Source organism: Ursus americanus, chromosome 4, assembly GCF_024610735.1.
Source record: "Ursus americanus isolate L20-20 chromosome 4, mUrsAme1.1.p, whole genome shotgun sequence".
Classification (NCBI taxonomy): domain Eukaryota; kingdom Metazoa; phylum Chordata; class Mammalia; order Carnivora; family Ursidae; genus Ursus; species Ursus americanus.
This window is the reverse complement of record NC_142130.1, coordinates 10,306,407-10,332,272: the sequence shown is the minus strand read 5'-3', so window position 1 is coordinate 10,332,272 and position 25,866 is coordinate 10,306,407. Positions and strand designations below refer to the sequence as shown.

General features: G+C 38.2%; 1 protein-coding gene across 5 annotated transcripts in view; it reads left to right on the top strand.

The window, feature by feature from the left end:
* Positions 1–25,866, top strand: part of PLD1 (phospholipase D1) — a 202,462-nt gene that overhangs the window by 155,630 nt on the left and 20,966 nt on the right. For 4 of the 5 annotated variants that reach the window (XM_087861397.1, XM_045788648.2, XM_045788649.2 and 1 more), the window contains 3 exons: positions 4,433–4,546; positions 6,831–6,880; positions 23,290–23,424. In XM_087861397.1, coding sequence (XP_087717523.1) covers positions 4,433–4,546; positions 6,831–6,880; positions 23,290–23,424 — 299 coding nt within the window. Of the gene's footprint in view, positions 1–4,432; positions 4,605–6,830; positions 6,881–23,289; positions 23,425–25,866 lie in introns of all 5 variants that reach the window. The other variant, XR_006777955.2, reaches the window with a different exon arrangement.

Sequence of the window (25,866 nt, the reverse complement as noted above, 5' to 3'; positions counted from 1 at the left end):
CGGGTCTTTGCGAAGACGCTTCCAGCCCTCAGCATTGATCTCTCTTGGGCTGTTCTGGCGTCTGCTTACCGTGACGTGGGGGCCTCTCCCTTCTCCTGTCAGACCTGCCTTTCCTCCACTTCTCTTCTGTTGCTGCGCATCATGGGGGCTGGTGGACCTTTCTCCAGGCTTCCCTGGGAAGCAAGATTATGTCTCACACTCAGATCCTCATGGCTCCCCTGTCCTGTTGAAAAGCGATGGGGTCTGTCCTGTTCTCCCTGGAATTCTGCTTGAGGGTGAAGAGCAGGATCCCTGCACTGAGTCTCACCCTTGTGTCTTTATCCTCTTGGCTCAGCTCAGAGGATCTCTACGCAGCTCCCCAGATCTAAGAAGTTGATATCTTGTGCCTTGGTTCCCTTGGGAGAGTGCCACCTGAGAACAATGCCTGCTTCCTATCTCCAGGCACAGGGTGAGGGAAGGTAATGCATTTAAGGGGAAAAGTTACTGCATATTTCATAGTATCAGCCTGCCACATCTGTAATTGTCTCGTGATTGTAACTTTGCATTCAGGCTGTTTGAACACAGTACCGGAAGTATTTCGCTAGTGAGTCCTCATCGTGGTCATTTTCGTGGCTGCAGAATGCTCACTCTTTGAGTGGCTGTAACATAATTTAACCATCCTCCGTTATTGGACATTGATTTCCAATTTTTAGATATTAGACACAGCACTGCTATGAGTGGTTGTGAGGTTTGAAAGAAAACTCATTTTAGGAAAAAGCCCAAGAGAGCCATTTTAGAAAATGTTCTGCTCTGCAGTGGATGAACCTACGTAATGGTTTAGAGCCCACCAGCTCTTATCTTGTTTTTAAGATCATAAATAATTCTGCCCGCTAGGGGCGCAGGTTCTTGCCCTAAGCTGATGGCTGTCATCTGCACCGCCCCGACTGTATGAGGAGGCAGTGTTTCAGAGTCCTCGGCAGCTGAGAGCTGGTGTCTTCTGGGGATGAGATCAAGGAAGGAGATTGGACATAGTATCGCGTAGAATTTTTCTCTTCGTTGGCTTAAACTCAGCCATCATTTTATGTTTGAAATTCAAGAGCCCCCTTTTCTACAACAGTGAAAATCTAAGTAATTTCTGCTAACTGGCTGAACAGTTTAAAATTTTCATCATTCAGGAAATTCAAGAACTACTTCATTGTAAAAAGGCAAAGACCTTGATATGGAGCTAACAGAGTCCCAAGAACAAGAAAACGTGGACATTCTGATTCCTACAAACTAAATTTGCAAGAATATTTTATCTGAAGACATAAGATTTGTATAGGACGTTTCCCAGTATCCTACATGTGAGGTCTCTGTTTTGAGGTCATTTCTCCTCTTAGAGAACACAACGATAAAGGGAACCATCTTTTACAAACAGAATCACAAACCCTTGGTTTTAGGACCATCAGTATCACTCCAAAGGGGTATTCACATTTCACAATTATGACTCATGTGGGTCAGCATCCATAACAATAGGTATTTCAAAGTAGTAAAAACTTAGAAACAATTTAAATGCCCATCGATAGAGAACTGCTGTAAGTATTATGGGAAGGATGTATGTGGAATTCTGTATCATTGTTATTAAAACATGGACAATGTACAGACATAAATAAAAATAACATTCATGAAAGTGTTTATAGTATTCTAATATTTTCACAGAAAAGTACATATATGTATGCTTATAGATTCGTAGACTATTTCTGAAAGAACATGAAAAGTAATAGGAGTTGCCCTCAGGGAGGGGAAACAGTGCCTGGGGACAAAGGAGAGAGAGAATTTTGTTTTCATCATAAAATCTTCTACCTCTTAAATGTTGTACTCTAAGCAATATAGTATCCATTAGAAAATATAAGTTAATTGGTGATTCCTCAAAGGCTAAATATAGAATAAATATATGAGCCGGCAATGCCATTCCTGGGTACATACCCAGAAGCACTGGAAACAGGGACAGAGGTTCTGGATGCCGGCGTTCACTGCAACGTGCTTCACAGTAGCCAAAAGGTGGAAACACCCAGGTGCCCATCAACAGATGAGGGGATAAACAACATGTGGGCTACCCCCGCAATGCAATGTTATTCAGCCACAGGAAGGAAGGAATTCTGACACATGGATGAATCTTGAGGATGTTATGCTAAGTGGAATAAGTCATACACGAAAGGACAACTACTGAATGATTCCACTTAGAGGAAATATCTAAAATGGCAAATTCATAGAGACACAAAGTAGATGAGAGGTTACTGGGGGTTGCAGGGAGGGAAAATGTAGGCGCTATTGCTCAGCTATCACAGAGTTTCTGTTTAGCATCATGAAGTTATAGAAGTAGGTATCGTGAGGGTTGCACACGTGTGAATGTAGTTAATGCCACTGAATGGTACACTTAAAAATGGTTAAAATGGCCGATTTTGTGATATATATATTGTACCACAATAAAAATGCAAATAAAATGTAATTTAAAGAAAAACCTAATTTAATTTTTACAGCCTAATCCCTTCTCTGCCAGTAACTTCCCAGAAACAAACTTCTTCCAACCTGACCCCCTTCTCCCAAAGCAGATAGTACCGCGTGCATAGCGTGTGCAAGGATCCTCTGTTGGGCACTGCCCAAAATAGAAAGATATGTGGACCTATGTCCTGGGTTTCAGAAGAGCTTATCACCGTAACCTAGGCAGCAGATCTGTGTGTCACTATGGTGTAAAGCAAAAAGAATGCTGAAGAGACATCCCGGCCACGTGCCATGGGAGTGCAGAGGCAGGAGCAAGCCAGCTTTGACTGGAAGATTCAGGATGGTTTGACCAAGGAAGGTGCCTTTCAGCTGCCCAGGAAGGAGAATTGGGACTCTGTGAGCAGGACGGGTATTCCAGACTCAGAGGGCAGGTGAGCCAACCTTCCTTAGTAGGGAGGGACACCTCTGAGCAAAGGGCAGTATTCTGGCACTGGCCTGTGGGTCTGGGAAGATCTCATGGGAAGGAGATTCTGGAAAGACAGTTGTGGCTAGATGGTGTCCATTTCTAAGTGTCTGCTTTGACTCATTTGGACTTTCAAATGCTGGCGATGGGAAAATAGCTTAGGTATTCCTTCTGTTCTTCTTTCCCCACTATCTTGTTTACCATTTAAGGATGTGAGCCCCTTACCCTTAGCAGGCAGAGAGCTTGAAGAGTTTACTTTTTTTTTTTTTAATTCATTTTTCCAACTCAAACTATGTTTGCCATCTAGTGATTAATTCATGCCATTGCAACAACCTAATTCAGATGCCTGGTTCCTCAGCGTGGCAGTTAGGCTCGCAGGCCTCCAGACTCCGTGGTGTTGGCCATCACTTCTGCCCTGAACTTCACTGTCCACGTGCCCTGATACAAACATTGGTGTTTGCACGCGTTGCAATGAAATCTGACCCCTCGGGGAGGGGTAGTAATATTCACATGAAAGAAAAAGGTAGTTGTTTAGAAGAAAATGATCCTTAGAAATTAAGTATTAATAGAAGAATGTAAGTAGCAGCATCTTTGTGTGACTATGGATCTCTCAGATATATGGACAAGATTTCTCGACCACAGTCATTTTCAGCTTTTACTTCCTCCTGTGTATCCTATAAATAGAGCCAGGGACTGTAACAGCCGGGCCTCCAAATAGTGATACCTATTTGAACATAATTCTCCAAATCTTTTACTTTCTGAAAGGAGATCAAATAAGTAGTCCCACCTCCTTTTATTTGTTACATCACTGAGTAGCAAAGGCTACTCAAAGGCTTTTCTTTCAAAGGCAGTCCTCAATCCATTGGAACAGTGGCCCAAGAAATTTTGAGTTACATATGCAGAGAATTTAAAAAATCATCAGTTACTCAGAATTGAAGGGCCCAGGATACCATCTTGTAGTGGAACCAGTTTTCAGAGCTGAATCGAAGTTTCTAAGCAATGATGATTTTTGCATTGGAAACTGTACTGGGACCAGGATGTATGTCTTCTGCCTCTGAGATCTAGGCTGTGGGAACTCACTGATTCAACAATCATTAACTGAATGCCTGTTATCTGCTGGGCTCTGAGAAACGTACTAACGGATACAACTTGTTATACATAAAAGTATTATGATGACATCTTTTTCAAAACTTTGTTTTAACCCCCCACCCCACCTTCCATGGGTTGTAAGCAAGCATGGGTTGCTTACATGGATTTTGTTCTAGGAAGAATTATGCTGCAGAGAGATAGTGAGTAGAGTTCCTACTCTACTGCCAAGTTCAGCTTATTTTTTAGGTTGTTATGAACTGTTACCTGGATAACAGCTTCTGGCCTCCAATCCAACAGCACCTTCCAAGCCCTACAATGGTAATGAATGTATTGTAGGAAGTCGTTAGCTCAATCTCTAAAACCATGGGAACTGCTGAACTATCATTTTTTGGTGAATGGCTCTGCATCTGACTTTTGTAGGGAAAGCCAGAGATACCGGGTGTATGTGGTGATCCCACTGCTGCCAGGGTTTGAAGGAGACATCTCAACCGGTGGAGGAAACGCTCTGCAGGCAATAATGCACTTCAACTACAGGTGCCAAAGTTCTAAAGTCGTCTGTTTTCAGCTTTCTCTCAGTCATGCCCGTAAGCTGGTGAGAGGAATGGAAATGTTTCTCCACATCTATTCAGGGAGTGTTGAACAGATGAACGCTTTATTTTACTTTTGGATCTTGGCCTGTTTACTAGTTGATAAAATTCAAATAGAGCCTAAAATCGTAAATGGCAGGCCTAGAACAAATGGCAAATATAAAAAGAACTGAAATATAAATCTCTCTTTTATATTCCTTGCCTATACACAAGGCATACATATACATAGATCTTATAAGCGGAGACAAGGACTTTATATATATATAAATGTATGTACATATATATATAATATATACCTACATAGAATATTGATTTAAAAATTATCTTTCAGCCACCACATAGTTATTGAGCATTCCATATTCTTTGAAGAAAAAAAATTAAATGTTTAAAGTAGTATGATTTTCTATGTGTTTGTTTATGATTCTTTAGGTAGCCAGGTTTTCAACAAGGTTCGTAATGATGGCCTTGGCTGGTAAATGAAGCATGAAGGTTCTTTCCTATCTCCTGGAATTTTAATTCTGTTTTCTCTGCCGTATCTTTGTTAAAATTTTTAAGAAAAGTATTAAATCCTATTCTCAATATTCTAAAAAGCAGAACTGCCATATTCACTCAAAAAAAAAGACCCGTGAAGCTTCAGACTTTGCCAGTAGAGCATCATGAAGAGGGTTGGGAGGTATGTCTGGTGAGCAGACAGAGAGGTGGTGTAGAAAGTAATGGAAAGGTCCCCCTAACATTCTCTCCGGGTCACTTAGCTGAGAAAGAGAATGGCAGTGAAGAGGTAAGTGGACGGGTCTGGGCATGAATCCCAGCTTCCAGTAACAAGCACTGTGACCTGAGATACAAAAGAGCCCTGCTCAGGATCACACTTGTTCTAAGTCAAAGAAGGACTAGAACCTGGATATTTTCTTTTAATATGCTTTGTCTTTCAGAACCATCTGTAGCTTCCCACCTTTCTAACCAAACCTTTTTGTTGGGGAGGGACCAATGAGACCTTACACAGAACCCCTAATATTTAAAGCAGATAAGGTTTCAGGTACCTGGTCAAATGGTGGGGAGGGGCAGAGATGCCCCCCTGCCACTTGCCCCCACACGTACCCCCTACAGTATGTGAGGGTCCTGGAAATAGTTTGTGAGCACCATTGTGTGATGGTGTGTGTTTGTTTGTTTTTTTTAATCCTCATTTCTTATTGACTTTTTGAGGTATGCCTGTCTGCCAGGATCTCAAGATTTTTTTTTTTTAGTTTCTTCTGGGGCAATTTTGCCTGGTTACAGTATAAGAGAGCTGTAACTATGCTTTGGTGTATACGCTTTGATTGAAGATTTGCCCATTTCTAATATTATCTGATTTATAACATGACAAACAAAGCTTTTCATGTATTTAAGGCACTGACATAATGTTTAATTGGATTTTATCCACTTTGTTTGCCATTCTAATATTATTTTTGGAATATTGTCAATTGTAATTATTTTCGATGACTGTTTTCTTGGGTTTGAACCAGCTGAATGAAATAACATGCTTGGCTTTCGTTCAGTAACAAAAATTCTAACCTTTTATTATGCAAAAACATCTCTATTTGCTGGCATCATCTTTAAGAATATCAGTATTTCCCAAGCGTAACTGTATTTTTAATTACTTTTACAGAGCAAGCAGATGGCGCATAGAATTTTTTTTTGTTTTGTCAGTCTTTATAATTCATTGACTCTTAGCGGAGTTGTGAGAAACAAAATCATTAGCAGAGTCAGTTATTTGAGACTCTATTTTTCACTTTCCAGGCATTTGCCGACTTTACAGAGACAGCCTCAGTATATAGTTTAACTCTGAAATTATTCTGCTAAGTGTTTGCCCTTTTAAACACCTCTGAAAGTAACGTGAGTCTGTACGTGTTCTCATCTGTTGAGGTATTCTAAATTTATCTTTGCTGTCACCAAATTTTCTATAAGAGGGAAAGTTCATTCATAGCCCATCTTTTTAAAATAGCACCTCTTTCTGAAATCTAATGTCAATTTTATGACTTTTCCATTTACCTACCTCAAAACGACTATCTTGTCCCATCCCCCGTAACATTATAAAAGTGATATCCAGGTGGGTTTTTTAGCTTTTTAAATGTACATCTTTTCATAAAAGCACTTGCTGTTTTTACTTGGGGTAGGACCATACTCCACAGATATCGCAGTTGGAATTGGTTCCTTTGAAACCTCTGTAATTAGTTCTTTCCTTTACATGTGTTCAGGACCATGTGCAGAGGAGAAAATTCCATCCTTGGACAATTAAACGCAAAGCGTAAGTAACAGCTTTTATTTTCTTCCACAGTTGTTTTTGATGACATATCCGTAATCATTCATGTTTTCACAGTGTGACTGGGGCACTCTGTTCACGAAAGGTAACCCACAAAATGTTTAACTGAGACAAATTATTTATTCTCATTACATTGCCCCAAGCAAAGTTCAAATGAAGATGCCACAACTGCAGACGCATAGGTAATAAAAAATAAGAGGATTTTTCTTATTTATTTTTATTTATTTATACCAATTATTTTGATAATAAGTAAGATTTGTAAGCAACTTCACAAGGACCCTCCATGTGTCTTCTCCTGTGGTCCTTCACCACAGTCCTGGGAAGTAATAAGCAGGGCAGGTGTCATTCCTGCTTTAAAGCCGAGGACACAAATGCTGCAAGGCCAACAGGTCTTCATGCGGCCTCCTATTATGCAGAAGTCCCAAGGCTGTCACAATACTGTCTTATATTTAGGGAAGAAAACCACTTTTATTTATTTATTTCATTTACTTTAGACTAAACCTTTGAAGGTAGTATACTTAGAGGTAAATAAATCAGGAAAAAGCCCACAGTAATACCTTTCACTTCTGTAGTTCTTCACATTTGCAAAGGCACTTTTTCAGATATCTTCTTTTTTTTTAAAAGATTTTCTTTCTTTCTTTCTTTCTTCCTTTCTTTCTTTCTTTCTTTCTTTCTTTCTTTCTTTCTTTCTTTCTTTCTTTCTTTCTTTCTTTCTTTCTTTCTTTCTTTCTTTCTTTCTTTCTTTCTTTCTTTCTTTCTCTGCGAGAGCATGCATGAGTGAGGGGAGGGTCAGAGGGAGAGGGAGAAGCAGACTCCTTGCTGAGCAGGGAGCCCAATGCGGAACTCAAGTGCAGGACCCTGAGATCATGACCTGACCCAAAGTCAGATGATCAACTGACTGAGCCACCCAGGCGCCCCTCAGGTATCTTCTTAATCGACCCTTCTACATAGTTCCCAGCTACCAGGTATTATAACTATGGGTTTACTTATCTGTATTTCCTGATACTGAGTTCAGCACATAGTAGGTTCTCGATAATGTTCTATACCTTGTACAGTAGGTACAGAAGCTTCCACAAGAGGTGAGCTGGAGTCAGAACCCAACTTGTCTGACCTCCAGTGCAGATTGGATACAGATTGTGAAAACTTGGAGGCCCACATTAAAAAGAACTAGATTTTATCCTGAAGAAGACAAGATAAGGTTGGTGGAAGCCTCTGTTCCTTGGAGTGAACCTATTAAAGTAGTGTCTAATGCAAAGATTCACTTACTGTTGGTAAGCAAAATAGAGAGAGACTAGTGGTAGGCAAGAGATAATGATGTATCAGAATGTGAAGAGAGGGGCACCTGGGTGGCTCAGTCAGTTAAGCAGTCAACTCGTGATTTCAGCTCAGGTCATGATCTTGGAGTTCTGGAATTGAACCCCACATCATGCTTCATGCTCAGTGGGAGTCTGCTTGAGGATTCTCTCTCTCCCTCTCTCTTTGCCTCCCCTCGCTCTCTCTCACTCTCTCTCTCTCTCTCCAATAAATAAATCTTTTAAAAAACTAAAAAAGAATGTGGGAGAGAATATTAGTGCTTCCATGTAGGTATATTTTTCACTTAAAAATAAAGAATTGGGATATCAGCAGGAATGACATAGTAAGAATCTCCAAAAATCCACTTCTTCATAAAAGCAACAAAAACACTGACAGAGAGTGTCAAAATCAACTATTTTAGAACTCTGGGCATTAACCAAAGGCTTGTAACACTCTGAGGAGTGTTTATTAAAAAAAAAAAAAAAAAGACACAGCAGAATCTTGGTAAAAGCAGCAAGCTTTGTGGCATTTTAATTTGCCATATACCCCTCACCCTCTCCTCAGTTCCACAGCAGCTTTGAAAATCAGCTCTTCATCACCAGCAGCCTATGAGCTTCCAGAGGGAGCCATGGGTGTGAAGCTCCCATCCTCTGGCAGTTCTCAGGGAACTGTCATAATTTGACCTGACAGTTTAGATGACTTTAAAAGACCTAGTGTAACTATGTTCGAAGAACTAAAAGAAATAATATCTAAAGAACTAAAGAGAACAAAGAAACAATTTCTTCCCAAATAGAGAATATTAAAAAAATAGAATATTTTATTAAAAAGTTTCTATAAAATTTTTTTGTGAAGAAAAAGGAACCACATATAAATTCTAGAGTTAAAAAATATAACTGAAATGAAGTGTATGTTAGAGGAGCTTAGTTGCAGATTGGAGGGGGCAGAAAAACCAACAAACCTGAAGACAGATCAATTGAAATTATATAGCCTGAGGAACAGAAAGAAAAAAGAAGACAAATAAACAAAGCCTTGCAGACCTGTGAAACACCATCAAACACAGCAACATACACATAATGGGAATCCCAAAAAGAAGGGAGAGAAAAGTGTAGGAAGAATATTTAAAGAAATAATGACTGAGGGCACCTGGGTGGCTCAGTCGGTTAAGCGTCAGACTTGGTTTCAGCTCACGTCATGATCTCAGGGTCATGAGATCGAGTCCTGCATCAGGCTCCATGCTCAGCTGGGAGTCTACTGATTTTCTCTTCCTCTTCCTCCCCCTCTGCCCTTCCCCCCGCTCATACTCTCTCTCTCTCTCTCTCTCCATCTCTCTCAAATAAATAAAATATTTTTAAAAAATGACTGGAAACTTCCCAAATTTAATGGGAAATATGAATCTACACATCCAAGAAGCTCAACAAACTCCAACAAGGATAAAGAGATACCCATACCAAAACACATCATAACCAAACTATCCAAAGACAAAGACAAAACAATCTTGAAAGCAGCAAGAGAAGCAAATCGTGAAATATAAGGCATCCTCCATAAGATGAATAGCCAATTTCTTATCAGAAACTATGGAGTTCTGAGTACACCATGACAACATATTCAAAGTGCTGGAAGAAAAGACTATCAACCAAGAACTCTGTGTCCAGCAAAACTATCCTTCAAAAATGAAGGAGAAATTAAGGCATTTTCAGATAAGCAAAAACTGAGAGAATTTATCACTAGCAGACCTTCCCTACAAGAAATGCTAACAGGAGCCCTCATGTAGAAATGAAGTTCCTGGAAAGTAACTGGAGTGTTGACAAAGAAATAAAAAGCACAACAATGGTAACTATATAGGTAAATTAAAAAGACTGTATAGATATATTTTCTTTTTCTAACTTTTTTTCCTCCAATCAAAAGTAAGAGGCAGCTGTCCAAAGCAATAATTATAAATCTGTGTTGATGGGTATGTAATTTTTAAAGATCTAATTTGTATGATGATAATAGCATAAGAGAGGGAGAAGGGAATGGAGCTATGTTAGATAAAAGTTTTAGTATACTATGAAATTAAATTCATATTAATCCAAACTAGATTGTTTGTAATACCCAGGAAAACCACTAATGAAATTACTTTCAAAATATAGTAAAAAAGGGGCTGCTTGGGTGGCTTAGTCAGTTAATGCGTCTGTTTTCAGCTCAGGTCATGATCCTGGGGTCCTGGGATCGAGTTCCGCATCAGGCTCCCTGCTCAGCCGGGAATCTGCTTGTCCCTCTCTCTCTGCCCTGCTCACACTCTCTCTCAGTCTCTCTTTCTCTCAAATAAATAAATAAAATCTTTAAAAAATATATAGTAAAAGAAACAACAAAGAGATTAAAATGTTACACTAGAAAATACCTATGTAACATAAAAGATGGCAGATATGGAGTAATGGAGGAACAAAATGGATATGACACATGTGGAAAACAAGTAGAAAATGGCAGTAATAACTCCCTCCAGATATAGAATGGATTAAGCTTCCAATTAAGTACGGAGATAAACAGCATGGAGTGTCTTTTGTTTGTTTGCTTGTTTGCTTGTTTGTTTTTAAGTAGGCTCTACACTGGGTGTGGAGCCCAACACAGGGCTTGAACCCATGACCCTGAGATCAAGACCTGAGCTGAGGTCAAGAGTTGGATGCTTAACTGACTGAGCCACCCAAGCAACCCTGGAATTTTTTTTTTAAATGACCCAACTATACACTATCTATCAGAGACTCTAGATTCAAGATACAAATAGTTTGAAAGTAGAAGGATGATAAAATATATTCTATACAAACAGTAACCCCTCCAAAAAAAAAAATAGCTAGAGTGGCTATAACAATACCAGACAAAATAGATCTTAAGACAGAAACTTTTATGAGAGGATACTATGCAATGATAAAAAGGTCAATTCATCAAGAAAATACAAGAATTATAAACATATATACAACTAACAACAGAACCCAAAGTACACGAAGCAAAAACTGACAGAATTGAGTGAGAAATAGACAATTTAGAAATAATAGTTGGTGTCTTCAATACCCCATGTTTACTATCGTATAGAACAGTTGGACCAGGGATCAGCACCGAAACCGAAGACGTAAGACTGTAAGTACTAGACCTAGCAGACATCTATAGAAGATTCCACTTCCTAACAACAGAATATACATTCTCAAGTACACATGAAACATTCACCAGGATAGACCAAATAGCAGGCCATAAAACAAGTTACAATGAATTTAAAAGGATTGAAATCATACAAAGTATGTTCTCTGACCACAGTAGCATGAAATTATATGTTAACAACAAAAGGAAATTTTAGGAATTCACAAATAGATGGAATAACCAAAGAATCAAAGAAGAAACAGGGATATCAGAACATATTTTGAGATGAATGAAAATGGAGACAACATATCAAAACTTGGGAGACACTGTAAAGCAATGCTTAGAGGGGCGCCTGGGTGGCTCAGTCGTTGAGCATCTGCCTTCGGCTCAGGGCATGATCCCAGGGTCCTGGGATCGAGCCCCACATTGGGCTCCCTGCTCTGCTGGGAGCCTGCTTCTCCCTCTCCCGCTCCCCCTGCTTGTGTTCCCTCTCTCGCTGGCTGTCTCTCTTGCTGTCAAATAAATAAATAAATAAATAAATAAATAAATAAATAAATAAATAAATAAAATCTTTAAAAAAATAAAAAAAAAATAAAGCAATGCTAGAGAGAAATTTATAGCTATAAACATACCTATATTAAACATAGAAGAAAGATTTCAAATCAGTAACCAAACCCTACACCCTAAGAAACTGAAGAACAAATTAAACTCAAAGGTAGCAGAATGAAGGAAATAATATAGATCAGAGGGGACATAAATAGAGAATGGAAAAACAATATAATTATGAAACCAAACATTGGTTTTTTGAAAAGATGGACAAAATTGACAAATCTTTAGCTAGACTGACCAAGTAAAAAAACAGACAAAACTCAAATTACAAAAAAAAGGAATATAAAAGAACACTACAAACAGTTATGGGTCAACACGTTAGTTAACCTAGGTAAGATGGACAAATTCCTAGAAAGACAAACTACCAAAACTGACTCAACAAGAAACTGAAACTCTGAGTAGATTTATAATAAGCAAAGAAACTGAGTAATCAAGAGTCTTCCTGCAAAGAAAAGCCCAGGCTCAGGTGGCTTTGCGGGTGAATTCTACCATCCACAAAAGAACACCGGTTCTTCACAAAGAACACCAGTTCTTCCCGCCCAAAAAATATGGGAGAAGGGAATACTTCCCAGCCCATTCTACGAAATCAATATTGCCTTGATGTCAAAACCAAAGTCATTATAAGAAAAGAAAGCTACAGGGGCGCCTGGGTGGCTCAGTCATTGGGCGTCTGCCTTCGGCTCAGGGTGTGATCCCGGCATTCTGGGATCGAGCCCCACATCAGGCTACTCCTCTGCTGGGAGCCTGCTTCTTCCTCTCCCACTACCCCTGCTTGTGTTCCTTCTCTCGCTGGCTGTCTCTCTCTGTCAAATAAATAAATAAAATCTTAAAAAAAGAAAAGAAAAGAAAAGAAAAGAAAAGAAAAGAAAAGAAAAGAAAAGAAAAGAAAAGAAAAGAAAGCTACAAAACAATATCCCTTATGAATATAGACACAAAATACCTTAGTGAAATATTACAAACTGAGTCTAATAATGTTAATACAGGTCAAAACTACAATGAGATATCACATCACACCTGTTAGAATGGGTAAAACCAACAACACAGGAAATAACAGATGTTGGCGAGGATGTGGAAAAAGAGGAACCGTTCCTCTTGTGCTGTTCGGGAATGCAAACTGGCGCAGCCCATCTAGAAAGGAGAGTGGAGGTTCTTCAGAAAGCTAAAAATAGAGCTATCCTATGATCCAGCAATTGTACTACTAGGTATTTACCCAAAGAATACAAAAATACTAATTCAAAGAGATACATGCACCGTGATGTTTATAGCAGCATTACTACAATAGTCAATTTATGGAAAGAGCCCAACTGTCCATCAGCTGATGAATGGAAAAAGAAAATGTGGCATGCGCACACACACCACAAACACACAATGGAATATTACTCAGCCATAAAAAATAATGAAATTTTGCCATTTACAATGACATGGATGGACCTAAAGAGTATAATGCTAAGCAAAATAACTCAGAGAAAGATAAATACCATGGTTTCACTCATGTGGAAATTAAGAAACAAAACAAATGAGCCAAAGGGAAAAAGAGAAAGAGAGAGTCAAACCAAGAAACAGACTCATAACTATAGAGAACTAACTGATGGTTACCAGAGGGGAAGGAAGAAAGGGAGAGGGAAGTGGGTGATGGGGATTAAGGCGTGCACTTGCTGTGATGAGCACAGGGTGACGTATGGAAATGTTGAATCACTGTATTACACGTCTGAAACTAATACTACACTGTCTGTTAACTAACTGGAATTTAAATAAAAACTTTTAAAAAATGGTACAGGCTCTTTGAAAAGCAAATTGGTAATTCCTTATAAATTAAACATAGAATTACCATGTAACCCAGCAGTTCTGCTCCATAGTATATACTGAAGAGAACTGAAAACATATGTCCACACAAAAACCTGCACATGAATGTTGATAGCAGCATTATTCATAATAGTGAAAAACTTGAAACAACGCAAGTATCCATTAACTGATGAATGTAGAAACAAAACGTTTATGTCCATATAGTGGAATATTATTTATATGTCAAAATGTATGTACTGATACATGCTACAAAATAGATGAACCTTGCAAATATGATAGTAAATAGAAAGAAGCCAGGCACAAAAGGTCACATATTGCATAATTCCGTTTTTGTGAAATGTTTTTAATAGGTAAATCTGCAGAGTCAGGACAGTAAATTAGTCAGTGCTAGGATCTGGATAGAGTGGAATGAGGAGTGACTCCTAATGGGTATGGCATTTCTTTTTGGTGTGATACCAATGTCTTAAAATTAGATAGTGGTGATCACACAGCTTTGTGAATGTGCTAAAAAAAAAAAAACGCAATGAATTGTACATTTTAAAGGGGTGAATTGTATGTTATATGGATTTATAAATGATTTGGAAGCTTTCAAAATAATTAAGCTTTTAGTACATGATAATTTAAAATCTATACTGTGTGTGTGTGTGTGTGTGTGTGTGTTGGACGTTTTAATAATTTTTCGCTAATGGGCTGCTCAGGCAACTCTCTAGACAACTGTAGACATGAGATATGTACATCACCCATAATAAATACTTTCCAAAGTTGTATCTAATTGCATCTAGGACAGAGATTTACCAGAGCATTATCACTGTCTCTGTTCCTAATGGCTTAAAATGAAGATGATAATGAATGGATGTCTCTAAAAGAAGTATTGACAAAAACAAAATCCGGAAAGCCACTCAGTGGTGACAGTGACTAGCAAAAATGCAAAGGTGAGGTTCTAGGAGAACAAAAAGTCAGAACAAGCCTATTATTTAGTTTCTCAACCATAAAAATGCCCGAGCTTATTATAAAGCATTCCTTTGGCTCTGGACCCTTTGCCTGTCTTTGCCTATTCAGGGGAAAAATTGGATTTTAACACAAGAAGTAATTTCAATGTTAAGCCCTTTTATGAAAAGATTTCCAAGCACCCTGGGAACAAGTCAGAATCAGGCATCTCAGTGGGAAAAATGTTCATACTCTAAACATAAAGAACAGAAGAATTACATAATGCCTCTTTCCGAGGTACGATGTTATATTGTTGGTTTTGTTTTTGTAAATGTGTAGTGGGTTTTAAATATATGAAATAACTAATCTCTAATTGGATAGAGAACTGTGGTTCTCTACTATTTCAGTTCTTTAGAAATAACAAAACTTCTGCTATGAATATGTTGAAATTCCTGAAAAGAAAACTAGCAGCTATTAGTGGACTGCAATTATCATACGCACCAATCCTTAGGGATTTAGTGTTCAATTGAAAGCATTTCTTTCTCATTTCTATAATTTTTGTGAATCGTGGCACTTCAGCAGCCAATTGAGTGTAATTGAACACAAGGTCTAGAGGTTTTCTGTCAGGATGTAGTAATGTACCTATACGAAGTGCTACAACTTTTTCAGTAACAAAAGCCTGTAACAACTCTCAGCCTTTTCATTAAGCTTCCTTGTAAATATCAAGAGTCTGTTGTATTGAATTCCCATCTTTTTTTGTTTAAGATTTTATTTATTTATTTGACAGAGAGCACAAGCAGGCAGAGCAGCAGGTGAGGGGGAAGGAGAAGTAGACTCCCTACTGAGCAGGGAGCCTGATGCCGGACTGGATCCCAGGACCCTGGGATCATGACCTGAGCTGAAGGCAGACGCTTAACTGACTGAGCCACCCAGGCACCCCTTGAATTCCCATCTTTTGAGGTACATACGCACCAGTGTTCCTAAAGATATGTCCTAGGGGCCCAGTATACACCTCCAGATTCTCAGATACCACTAGGACATACAATTTGGAAACCTCTCGATGCTTTTCCAGTAATGGCTTTTTATCACTGCTTCTGCATGCTCCTGACATTCTCATACTTTCTCAGAAGGCACTTGTTTGCTCAGTATATCCTCACAGCTCAAGTTAACATCTCCAACTTTGTATCTGTCCCCTGTTGAGCCACTTCTTCACGGAATACAGTACTGGCTGAAACAGCTTCTCAGTTTGCTTTTTCTTCTTTTCTGGTGGAATCATTAACATCTTGGGTGGGTACCCCCATGCACTTGACAGGCTATGCTTTAATCCAAAATGTCCACTTTCTGGCTAGGACCCCGGTCTTTCCTTTTGGGTTCTGTTATTGGTACTAACTTTTAGCTTTCTTCTTCTGTGAGGGGCATTTTTCACAAAGAAACAAGGTTTTTTTTTATCACTTCATAGGAGTTATTTCAAAGGCCAGGATGGATGGGAAGGAGGTATGGATGATGGGCTGTGAAGCTATCCAGCCAATTGATATGTTGTCGATATTCTCCAGCCTTGCTAGGGAATAGCACAAATCCCTGCCTTAGAAAATTACATATTATTACATGTCTTCAACCTTCAGGCTGCTAAGCTAGTTAGCATCACTGATCTTTTTTGGAAATTATTTTGAAGTAATTTCAGACTTGGGGCTCCTGGATGGCTCAGTCAGTTAAGTGTCTGGCTCTTGATTTCTGTTCAGGTCATGATCTCAGGGTCATGGCATCCAACCCTGCATTGGGCTCTGCACTCAGCAGGGCGTCTGCTTAAGATTCTCTCCCTCTGCCCTCTGCCCCTCCCACCCCGGCACTCATGCTTGCTCTCACTCACTTTCTCAAATAAGTAAATACATCTTTAAAATAATAACAATAATAATTTCTGACTGATAGAAGGGATTCTAGAACTGTCATACACACTTCATCCTGATTTCCCAAATTTTAATCTTTTACCTTCTTTGCTTTATCATTCTTTTTAATAGATAAATACATAGATAGGTGGGTTTTTCCCCTATGACCCATTTGGGAATAGGTCACAGCCATAATGCCCATTTACCCGTAAATACTTGAGTGTGTGTTTCTGGAAAAAGCAAGACATTTTAAAAAGCAGCTATAGTTCAATAATCAAAATTAATAAAATTAACATTGATATAATACTATTATCTGGTTTGTAGACCTTATTGAAATTTTGCCAATTGCTTACTAATGTCCTTCATAACAAAAGGGAGGAAATGTTTCTTTCTCGCGCAGGAGACATTCGGCAGTCATGTGTTGCAATGTGGTTGTCATGTGTCATTATTTTCCTTTAATAATAATTCCTCGATCTTTTTTTTTTTTTTTTTTGGAGGGTGGGGGTACTTTCGTGATCTTGATATATTTGAAGAGTACAGACTGGTTATTTTGTAAAAATAGCCTTCAGTTTGGTTTTATCTACTGTTTCCTCATGATGAGATGCAGGCATTTGGAGCAGGAAGATCACAGAAGCCATAGGCTCTTCGTGCTCCGTATCAGGAAGAATGGGGTCTTGATTTGCCACATTACTGGTTGTGCCTTTGATCATTTAGTGAGGGTGCTATCTGCCAGGTTCCCGCCCCATAGAATAACGATTTTTCCTTTTGTAATGATAAATACTTCATGGAAAACCCTTCGAGTCTATATAAATGTCCTGCTTTTCATCAAACATTCACCCAGTGGTTTTAGCATACGTTAATGATTCTCACCTGAATCAATTATTGCTACTATGATTCAGGTATTACTACTATGATAGTTGCCAAATGCTGATTTTTTTCATCTCATCATTTCTTCTGTATTTATTACTTTCTTCTCAATTTCTTAGTTGGAATTCTACTGTAAGGAAGGTTTCCCCTTTTCTTCCCCATTTGTGGATTTATGTATGTATTTGTATTGGTACGGACATATGGATTCTTATTTTATTCAGTGTGTATAATTTCAATTCCTAGTTGCACAGGTTTGGCCAGTGAGCACCTTAAAAGTTGGCTCCTATGTGCTTTTGATATGTTCCCATCAGCCTTTTTTTCTTGGTGGCACAAGCCGAGTTCCACACTCATCCTGTATATGTCCAGAACTAGCCCTAGAATCAACGGTTTCTCCAAGGAACCTAGATTCTTCTAGTGGAAAATGACATTTAGGAACCAACATCTAGGTGTTAGATGTGATCATGGCTTCTGGGATGTCATTGCGTTAAGACCCATCGTGTACACATTACCTGTCTATCACCCATCGATAAATCTATTTGTCCATCTGTCTGTCTTTGTATTAATGCTTCCAATTCCAGTCCCACACCACAGAGTTCCTTCTAGCCATCTCTCTCTTTTTATAACCCTTTGTCTCACAGTGAGAAACCTGGCTCAGGCTTTGTATTGTGTTGTAGATACAATATATGCATTTCTTTCCTCAATCCTAGAATATACAGAAAATAGGTTTAGAATCGCTAACCCATACCACTATGAAAAATAAATCTACTCACTAGAATTCAGTATTTGTTTACAGTTCTTTTTGTCTTTAGCCTAAGGGTATATACTCAAAAGTCAGTGTTCAAAATTTACTTGGATTATGTTATTAATTTGAAATATAGTTGGGTTCATTTCCTTCAGTTTGTATTCCATTTTAGAGGGTTTTTTTTCTATATCTTTCTTGATTTTTCTTTCAGTGTGTGCAATATACTTCCAATACTCGGAACCGTAAAAATGGCATACTTAGCTAAGTGTCACTTCTCTTACTTTTTGTCAGTTTCCTCCACACTCATCTTTTCTATCCTGTTCCCTCACATCCACTATTGGTAGCCAATTTTGTCAGTTTCTAGATTATTCTTGCAATGTTTTCTTTTTGTAGAAATGAGCAGATGTATGTATATGTTCTTATTTCTTGCATACCAGTTCATAGAGCTCTTCGTTCCTTTATGTCTGCAGTCTTCCATGTATAGATTTGCCACACTCAGTTCACTCGTTCGCCTCTGTATGGGTGTTTTGATTATTTTCAGTATTTTTTGATTACTGTTATACAGTGAATAACCTTGTGCATATATATTATTTGTTGAAAGTGTTTATTTAGGGTAAATTTCTAGGGCAGGATTGCTACTGCTAAGTGAAATAAGTCAGTCAGAGAAAAACAAATACCATAGGATTTCACTCGTCTGTGGAATTTAAGAAACAAAACAAACAAGCAAAGGGAAAAGAGAGGCAAACCAAGAAACAGACTCTTAACTGCAGAGAACAAACTGATGGTTCCCAGAGGGGAGGTGGGTGGGGGATGGGGTAAATTGGTAAAAGGGATACAGGAGTGCAGTTTATCATGATGAAAAAATAAAATAATTTTTAAAATATACTTTTTGTTAGATATTTGTTAGATATAAAATAAAATAATTTTTAAAATATACTTTTGTTAGATATCTGTTAGATATTTGTTAGATATAAACTCCCCCCCCCAAAAAATTTGTACCAGTTTGGTTTCTCACCACCAGTGTACGAGAGAGCCTTCTTCAACCCAGTCTCACTGATAGAATGTGTTATATTTTTGCTGTTATCATAGGTAAGAAATGGTTTCTCAGTGTAGTTTTGCATTTCTATTATGAGTGAGGAAGAATATCTTTCAGATATCTTTTCATGTATGTGAATTGTCCATTTATGTCTTTTGCCCATTCTTTCTATCAAGATTTTGAGACTTCTTTATAGGTTTGGACTCTAAGCTCTTTATCTGTGACATGCACTGCAAATACTTTCTCCGACTTTGTCATTTGTCCCCCCCCCTTTTTTTTTTTGGCTTGTGGTGTTTTGTGTCATGTGGTTTTTTAAAATCTAAGCAAAGTTATTGATATTTTTCTTTTATTGCCTATAGATAAAGCCTTCCTTACACTCGGGTTGTGTAAGAATTCACTCTGTTTTCTCTTCTAACACGTGTCATTTCGTATGCTTGCATTTCTCTCTCTGGTCCATTTGGAGTTTATTCTTGTGATTGGTATGAGGTATGCATGTAATTTTTCTTTTTCAAATAGCTATGCAATGATACTAGCACCTTTTATTTAAAGGCCCTAGGCCTTTTTTTTTTTTTAAGATATCATTTTTCTTTTATTAACTTTTTACATTGGTTTTCAACCCTAGAACATCAGAATCATGGGAACTGTTTAAAACACATATAGCCAGGGCCCCCCTCCTGGTGACTCTGATGAGGGAGATCTGGGAAGAACTTCCCTAATTCTATAGATTTTATTTTATTTTATCTTGCTTACTTCTTTTGCTATGTTATGTTAGTCACCATACAGTACATCCTTAGTTGTTGATGTAGTGTTCCATGATTCAGTGTTTGTGTATAGCACCCAGTGCTCATCACAATACGTGCCCTCCTTAATACCCATCACCATGTTAACCCGTCCCTCAACCCCCTTCGCCTCTGAGACCCTTAGTTTGTTTCCCGGAGTTCATAGTCTCTCATGGTTCATCTCCCCCTCTGACTTCCCCCCCTCCATTTTCCCTTCCTTCTCCTGATGTCCTCCCTGCTATTCCTTATGTGCCACAGATATGTGAAGCCCTAGGCCTTTATGCAAAAGTTGTGGTCATTTGAGGGGCGCCTGGGTGGCACAGCGGTTAAGCGTCTGCCTTCGGCTCAGGGCGTGATCCGGCGTTGTGGGATCGAGTCCCACATCAGGCTCCTCCGCTATGAGCCTGCTTCTCCCTCTCCCGCTCCCCCTGCTTGTGTTCCCTCTCTCGCTGGCTGTCTCTCTCTCTGTCGAATAAATAAACAAAATCTTAAAAAAAAAAAAGTTGTGGTCATTTGAGATGCCACTTTTATCATATGCAAAATTTTTGTATGAGCTTGGGTCTCTTTCTTGACTTTCTATTCAGTGGTTTAGTTGTCTGTTTGGGTGCTGGGGCAGCACTGTCCATAGGGCTACTGCCCCTCCTCAGTGCTTTTCTTTTCCAGTTTTTTTTTTCATAGTCATTCTTGGATGTTTATTTGTCCACATGAACTGTAATGTCAAGTTCTCTAACTTCATAAAAACATGTTGGTATTTCTACTGAGATTATATTAAATTTATAAATTAACATGGAGAGAGTCGGCATCTTTTTGATGTTGAATTGTTCTATCCCAGAACAAGGGATGTCTTTTCATTTGTTCAAGTCTGTTCTTGTGTTTGATAGCATTTTAATTTTTTCTTCATAAAAATTGCACACATCTATTGATAAGTTTATTGTTTATCTTTGTGTTTATCTTTTTTGCTGCCATCGTAAGCAATGTGTTGTCTGATTTTATCCTCTAAATGTTTGTTGTTTGTGTGTATGAAGGCTATTGATTTCTATATGTTAATTTATATCCTGTTTTCATGTTTAATTCTTTAGCCATTTGAGATAGTTTTATCATTGATTCCCCAAGCATACTACCATATCTGGAAACGGAGCTGGTTTTCCTTATGTGATTTTTCTTGTTTAATTGTATTGGCTGATACCTCCAAGGCAATGTTATACAGTATTGAAGATATTCCACACACGTACACATATTATGTATGTATAATGTATATATATTTTTTAATCATGTTAAGCAAGTATTCATCATTTTCTTCTTTCTTCACTGTTTTTATCCAGAGTGGGTGCTGAGTTGTGTCAAAAACTTTTCAGCATCTGTTATAATAATCATATGATTTTTCTCCCTAGATTGGTCAGTATCATGTTTTATATTAACGGATGTCCTCATATTGAGCAGACTTGCACCACTGGAATGCATCTCACTTTATCAGGGTGTATTATTTCCTGAAAGTGTGCCACTAATCTTAAAACTATAAATACCAAAGCTCTACAACAGTGTCGTTTGAAGAGTGATATCCCCTAGGGCACTTATTGAATTATGGGTTTCTGCTGCATCAGAACCTCTGGGAAGGATTTCCAGATTTTACTTCTAACAGGCCCTCACAGAAGCAGTCCTTGTGCACACTGAGAACCATTGGTCTACCATATTGTTCAATGTGGATTTTTTATGGGAAGTGACTGCAAAAAATTATTTACTTTAACAAAGAGTTTGCTCCATGATTTCTTGAAAAATCTGCTTTATATCTCAAAATTTTAGATCATGAGCCAGCTGCAGAAAAGTAGATGATACAGAAAAACCAAAAGCTAAAATAATAGCTGTCACCTGACTGTCCATTCATCAATTCACTCATTTATTCAACTTCTTTTAGCACTATGCAAGAATGGGGACACAGAAATGTTTAAGACCTCTATAACGGTAGGAGAAATGGAGGGGTAAATGAATGGTTGTAAAATAATATATTAGATGTTATGTTAGAAATATTTTCCAGGAATTTTATGGGTATGATGGGCTTAAAAGAGGAAATATCTCTTTCTTCTGGATCAGAGAAGATTTAAAGAGAAGTTGATGCTTTAGATGAAGTATCTATCCAATATAACATTAACAAATTGGGAAGAAATTGATTTACAAAAATCTTATTTACATGAAACGTTTTAGGAGCGCATCTCTTACCCATGACGTACTAGTGCACTGGCACGTCAGCTCTTGGCAAACAGCTACAATATTATGTACATATATAAGGGAAAGGTTACCTGTAGATGGAGGAATCTCTATCCATAACCTCTGAATGAATTTCTTTCCAAGATACCCAAATTTAATAGAAACACCGAGTAACATCAACAGAATAATAGAAAGCATCAGTAATACATGGAAACTTCAGTAAACAGAACACGAAATGCCATTGTTTCTATTAGTATGCTTCAGAGTCTCTTAAAGAAAAAAAATTTATATTCTGTTTCTATTAGAACTCATGATGGTTTGGTTCCACTCCGTTTATTCTTAGTATAAGACTTTCCTTAGCCAGGACAACCGCTATGTGGGATAGAGACCATAAAATTGTGTGACTAATGTTCATGCCAAGATAATGGTTATGGGTTGGCTTCGTATGGAATTCGTTTCTTCTTATCACAGGAATGGCCCTCACGTGATGACGGGGCAGAGTTTTAAAGTACAAACCCGGTACTGCTTGCTCTGAGGAAGATTCTCCAAAGTCAAACGTAGTTAGGATTCTTTCATTTCCTAATGTTACTGATGTACAAGGAGTGTTATTTTTATTTACCCAAAGTCTATACAATTAACTGCTGCTCTGCACTGAGTACGCTACACTACGTACACATCACGTCGTTTGAGCATTGTTTTTGCATCTGATTTAAACTGCAGCAGGTGTCAACCAAGATGGATGCAGATGTCACACTGAGGCCTTGGGTTATCTACTCTGGCTCGGCTTTAATGATCACTCTTCAGTAGTTACTCGCCAAATCATTAAAATAAATTGTTCGTATTGGATATAGTTTTGGATTGCCTTGGGAAAAGGTAATTCATAGAAAGCTCTCCAGTATGGTTTTCTAAAAATGTATATCCATTCATAGTAATAGTAAAAGACTCTTCTGATAGCAAAAATAGATCCTGGGTGAGTTCTGAAATTACACACACACACACACACACACACACACACACACAGAGTATACAATCTATTCTTAACCACCTATTTAAGTAGTATATTTGTTTTGAAAAACAGTAAAATTTAATGTACCTTTAATGAACTTGGTCATATTCATGTTAGTGCTTTCTTTTTTACGTTATAGTTGGCAATCAGTGGATAAATTACATATCATTCTGTGGCCTTCGAACACATGCAGAGCTTGAAGGAAATCTAGTCACTGAGCTCATCTACGTCCACAGCAAGTTGCTAATTGCTGATGACAACACTGTTATTATTGGTGAGTACATGGTCTATAATTGTGTTGCTTGCTAGTTGACTTACTTCATACAAAAATCCTTCTTTCTCTTCCCCCCAAGATTCCTTTACAGTTGAGCGGGACCATAACATGACATCTAAAACATTTCTGAGGCAGTATTTTCCACTTATGTCCTTTCTAATCCCTCTTTTTATCTGCAAAGAAACAGAGGCCTGGAGCAATTAAATGGCCAGTGTGCAAATTACAGTAGCCAGAGAGCAGTGGTTTAGCCCAGGAGAGTGGTAATCAGCCTGTTCTCATTAATTCTTTATTACCCCCTTATTTTTAATCCAAGTACCTAGATTTCAGGGGCTAGAGGTGGAGACATGGGGAGGAAAAATGAGCAGCCCAGGTGTCTAGTGGCTGATGAATGGATAAAGAAGATGTGGTATATATACACAATGGAAGATTACTCAGCCATAAAAAAGAATGAAGTCTTGCCATTTGCAATGACTTGGATGGAACTAGAGAGTATGATGCTAAGTGAAATAGGTCAGTCTGAGAAAGACAAATACCCTATGACTTCACTCATATGTGGAACTGAAGAAACAAAACAAACAAAGGGAAAAAGAGAGCGAGAGAAGCCAAAAAACAGACTCCTAACCATTGAGAACAAACTGATGGTTGCCAGAGGGGAGGGCTTGGGAGGATGTGTGAAATAGGTGATGGTAGGAGGGCACTTGTGATGAGCACCACGTATTGTATGGAAGTGTTGAATCACTATATTGTACACCTGAAACTAATTATTACACTGTATGTTAACTACCTGGAATTTAAATAGAAACTTAAAAAAATAAATTCCCAGAAAAAAAAATAAAGTGTAGTTTGCCAACTATAATTAGATACTTCCTTATCTTCCCTATTCTATGAGAAACTAAATGTTGTAGAGTGTTTTGAAATTTTTTGGCAGTAAATATGCCATTTCCATCTCTATCTTCCGATGAGAAAAGAAAAAAAAATCTCGTATCTAGGAGTAATGAGATTGTCTTATCTGGAACATGATTGAAAAGAAAGAAAAAGCAATTCTGCAGCCAGAAAATGTATAGACCACAGTGTGGTGATACATATATATGCGTGTACACACACACACACTCTCTCTCTCTCTCCATACTTACGTAGGGCATTTAGAAAAATATCTGTGTCTTCTATCTCTTGCTCTATAGGGATCAGACTTCTTTAGGGATTTATTTACTCTCAGATTCCCCCAATAAACAGGGTTTCTTTAATTTCCACCAAGCTACTCTGGCCTTGCTCTTCAGAAGCCAATCTCAGAAAATTTTCATATTAAATTTGGCGGTGACAGTAGGAAAAGAAAAGTATTGATGTGTGCTGAAATGGAAAAACAAGCAAAGCTAAATAAAATTTAGTTGATTTCTTCAAGATTTCAGAACTCTTGAAGTAAATAAATATTGACAGATGTAAATATTTTCCTTTTAAAGGTCATTTTGGCTTTCAGCCTGCTTTACTTTAAATAAAGTGTAAATGCAAAGTAGTTTGCCATAACAGAGCTAATGATTAAATAAGTTGAGTTTTCTAATTGACTTATTTTCTAGAAGGTTCTCTGAACTCTCAAAGCCTACAGTTTATTTAGGCTAGCAATAATTGATCAATCCTGTACATAATTCTTGTCCATTTTCTTGAAACCAAAGAAGTGGCCTTGGGAGTATGAAGAGGTTTTACTTGCTAGTCTTTAGGGACTGGATTTCTTTTTCTCCTTCCCCATGGGCAAAACAGATTTCCCTGTGGAAAAATCCAAAGATACTTCTGTTTTTTTGTATCTCAGGGGAAACTCTAAGAGCAGTAGGTTTGTTGCTGCTCTCACACATCAGCCCTGCTTAAATTCATAACTCCGAGAACAGTATTTCAAATTCTCAGAAAGGAGTTTGAGAGGTTAGGTTGAAAATATTTTACAGGTGTTCAAAGAGGTTAAAGTAACCTGTGGTTAAATTTTCTAACGTGGCAAATGTATGCCAGAATTATTGAATAATGAATGGAAGAAAAACAACTAATTGTTTATTCTCCCTTTTTCCTCACAAGGAAACTTGCTTTCTCGCACTAAAGATCTCCTTTGTGCGGAGCTTTAATTATCTCTTGTCCTGAGTGCCCTTGCTGGTCATGAAATCTGTGACCAAGTCCACTTTTCTAATCCATCTTAATATTGGCACTTAACCAAACTAACGTTTTGTTTGCTTTCCTGAACAGAATAAGGCTATCCTTAAGTAGAATTTGAACCTGTCCTGTTGATGAAGGGAAACAGTTTTTCTCAGTGTTCACTAATCCACTAAGCACAAAAGGGAGATACAAAAACTGAATCAAACAGTGCCTCTGCCCTACAGAGCTCAAGGGCTAGAGGGGAGGGAGGTAACACCAGAAACATCGGGGTGGGTATTGCTGAGCGGGAGTAAGAAGGTCCAGAGGCAATCA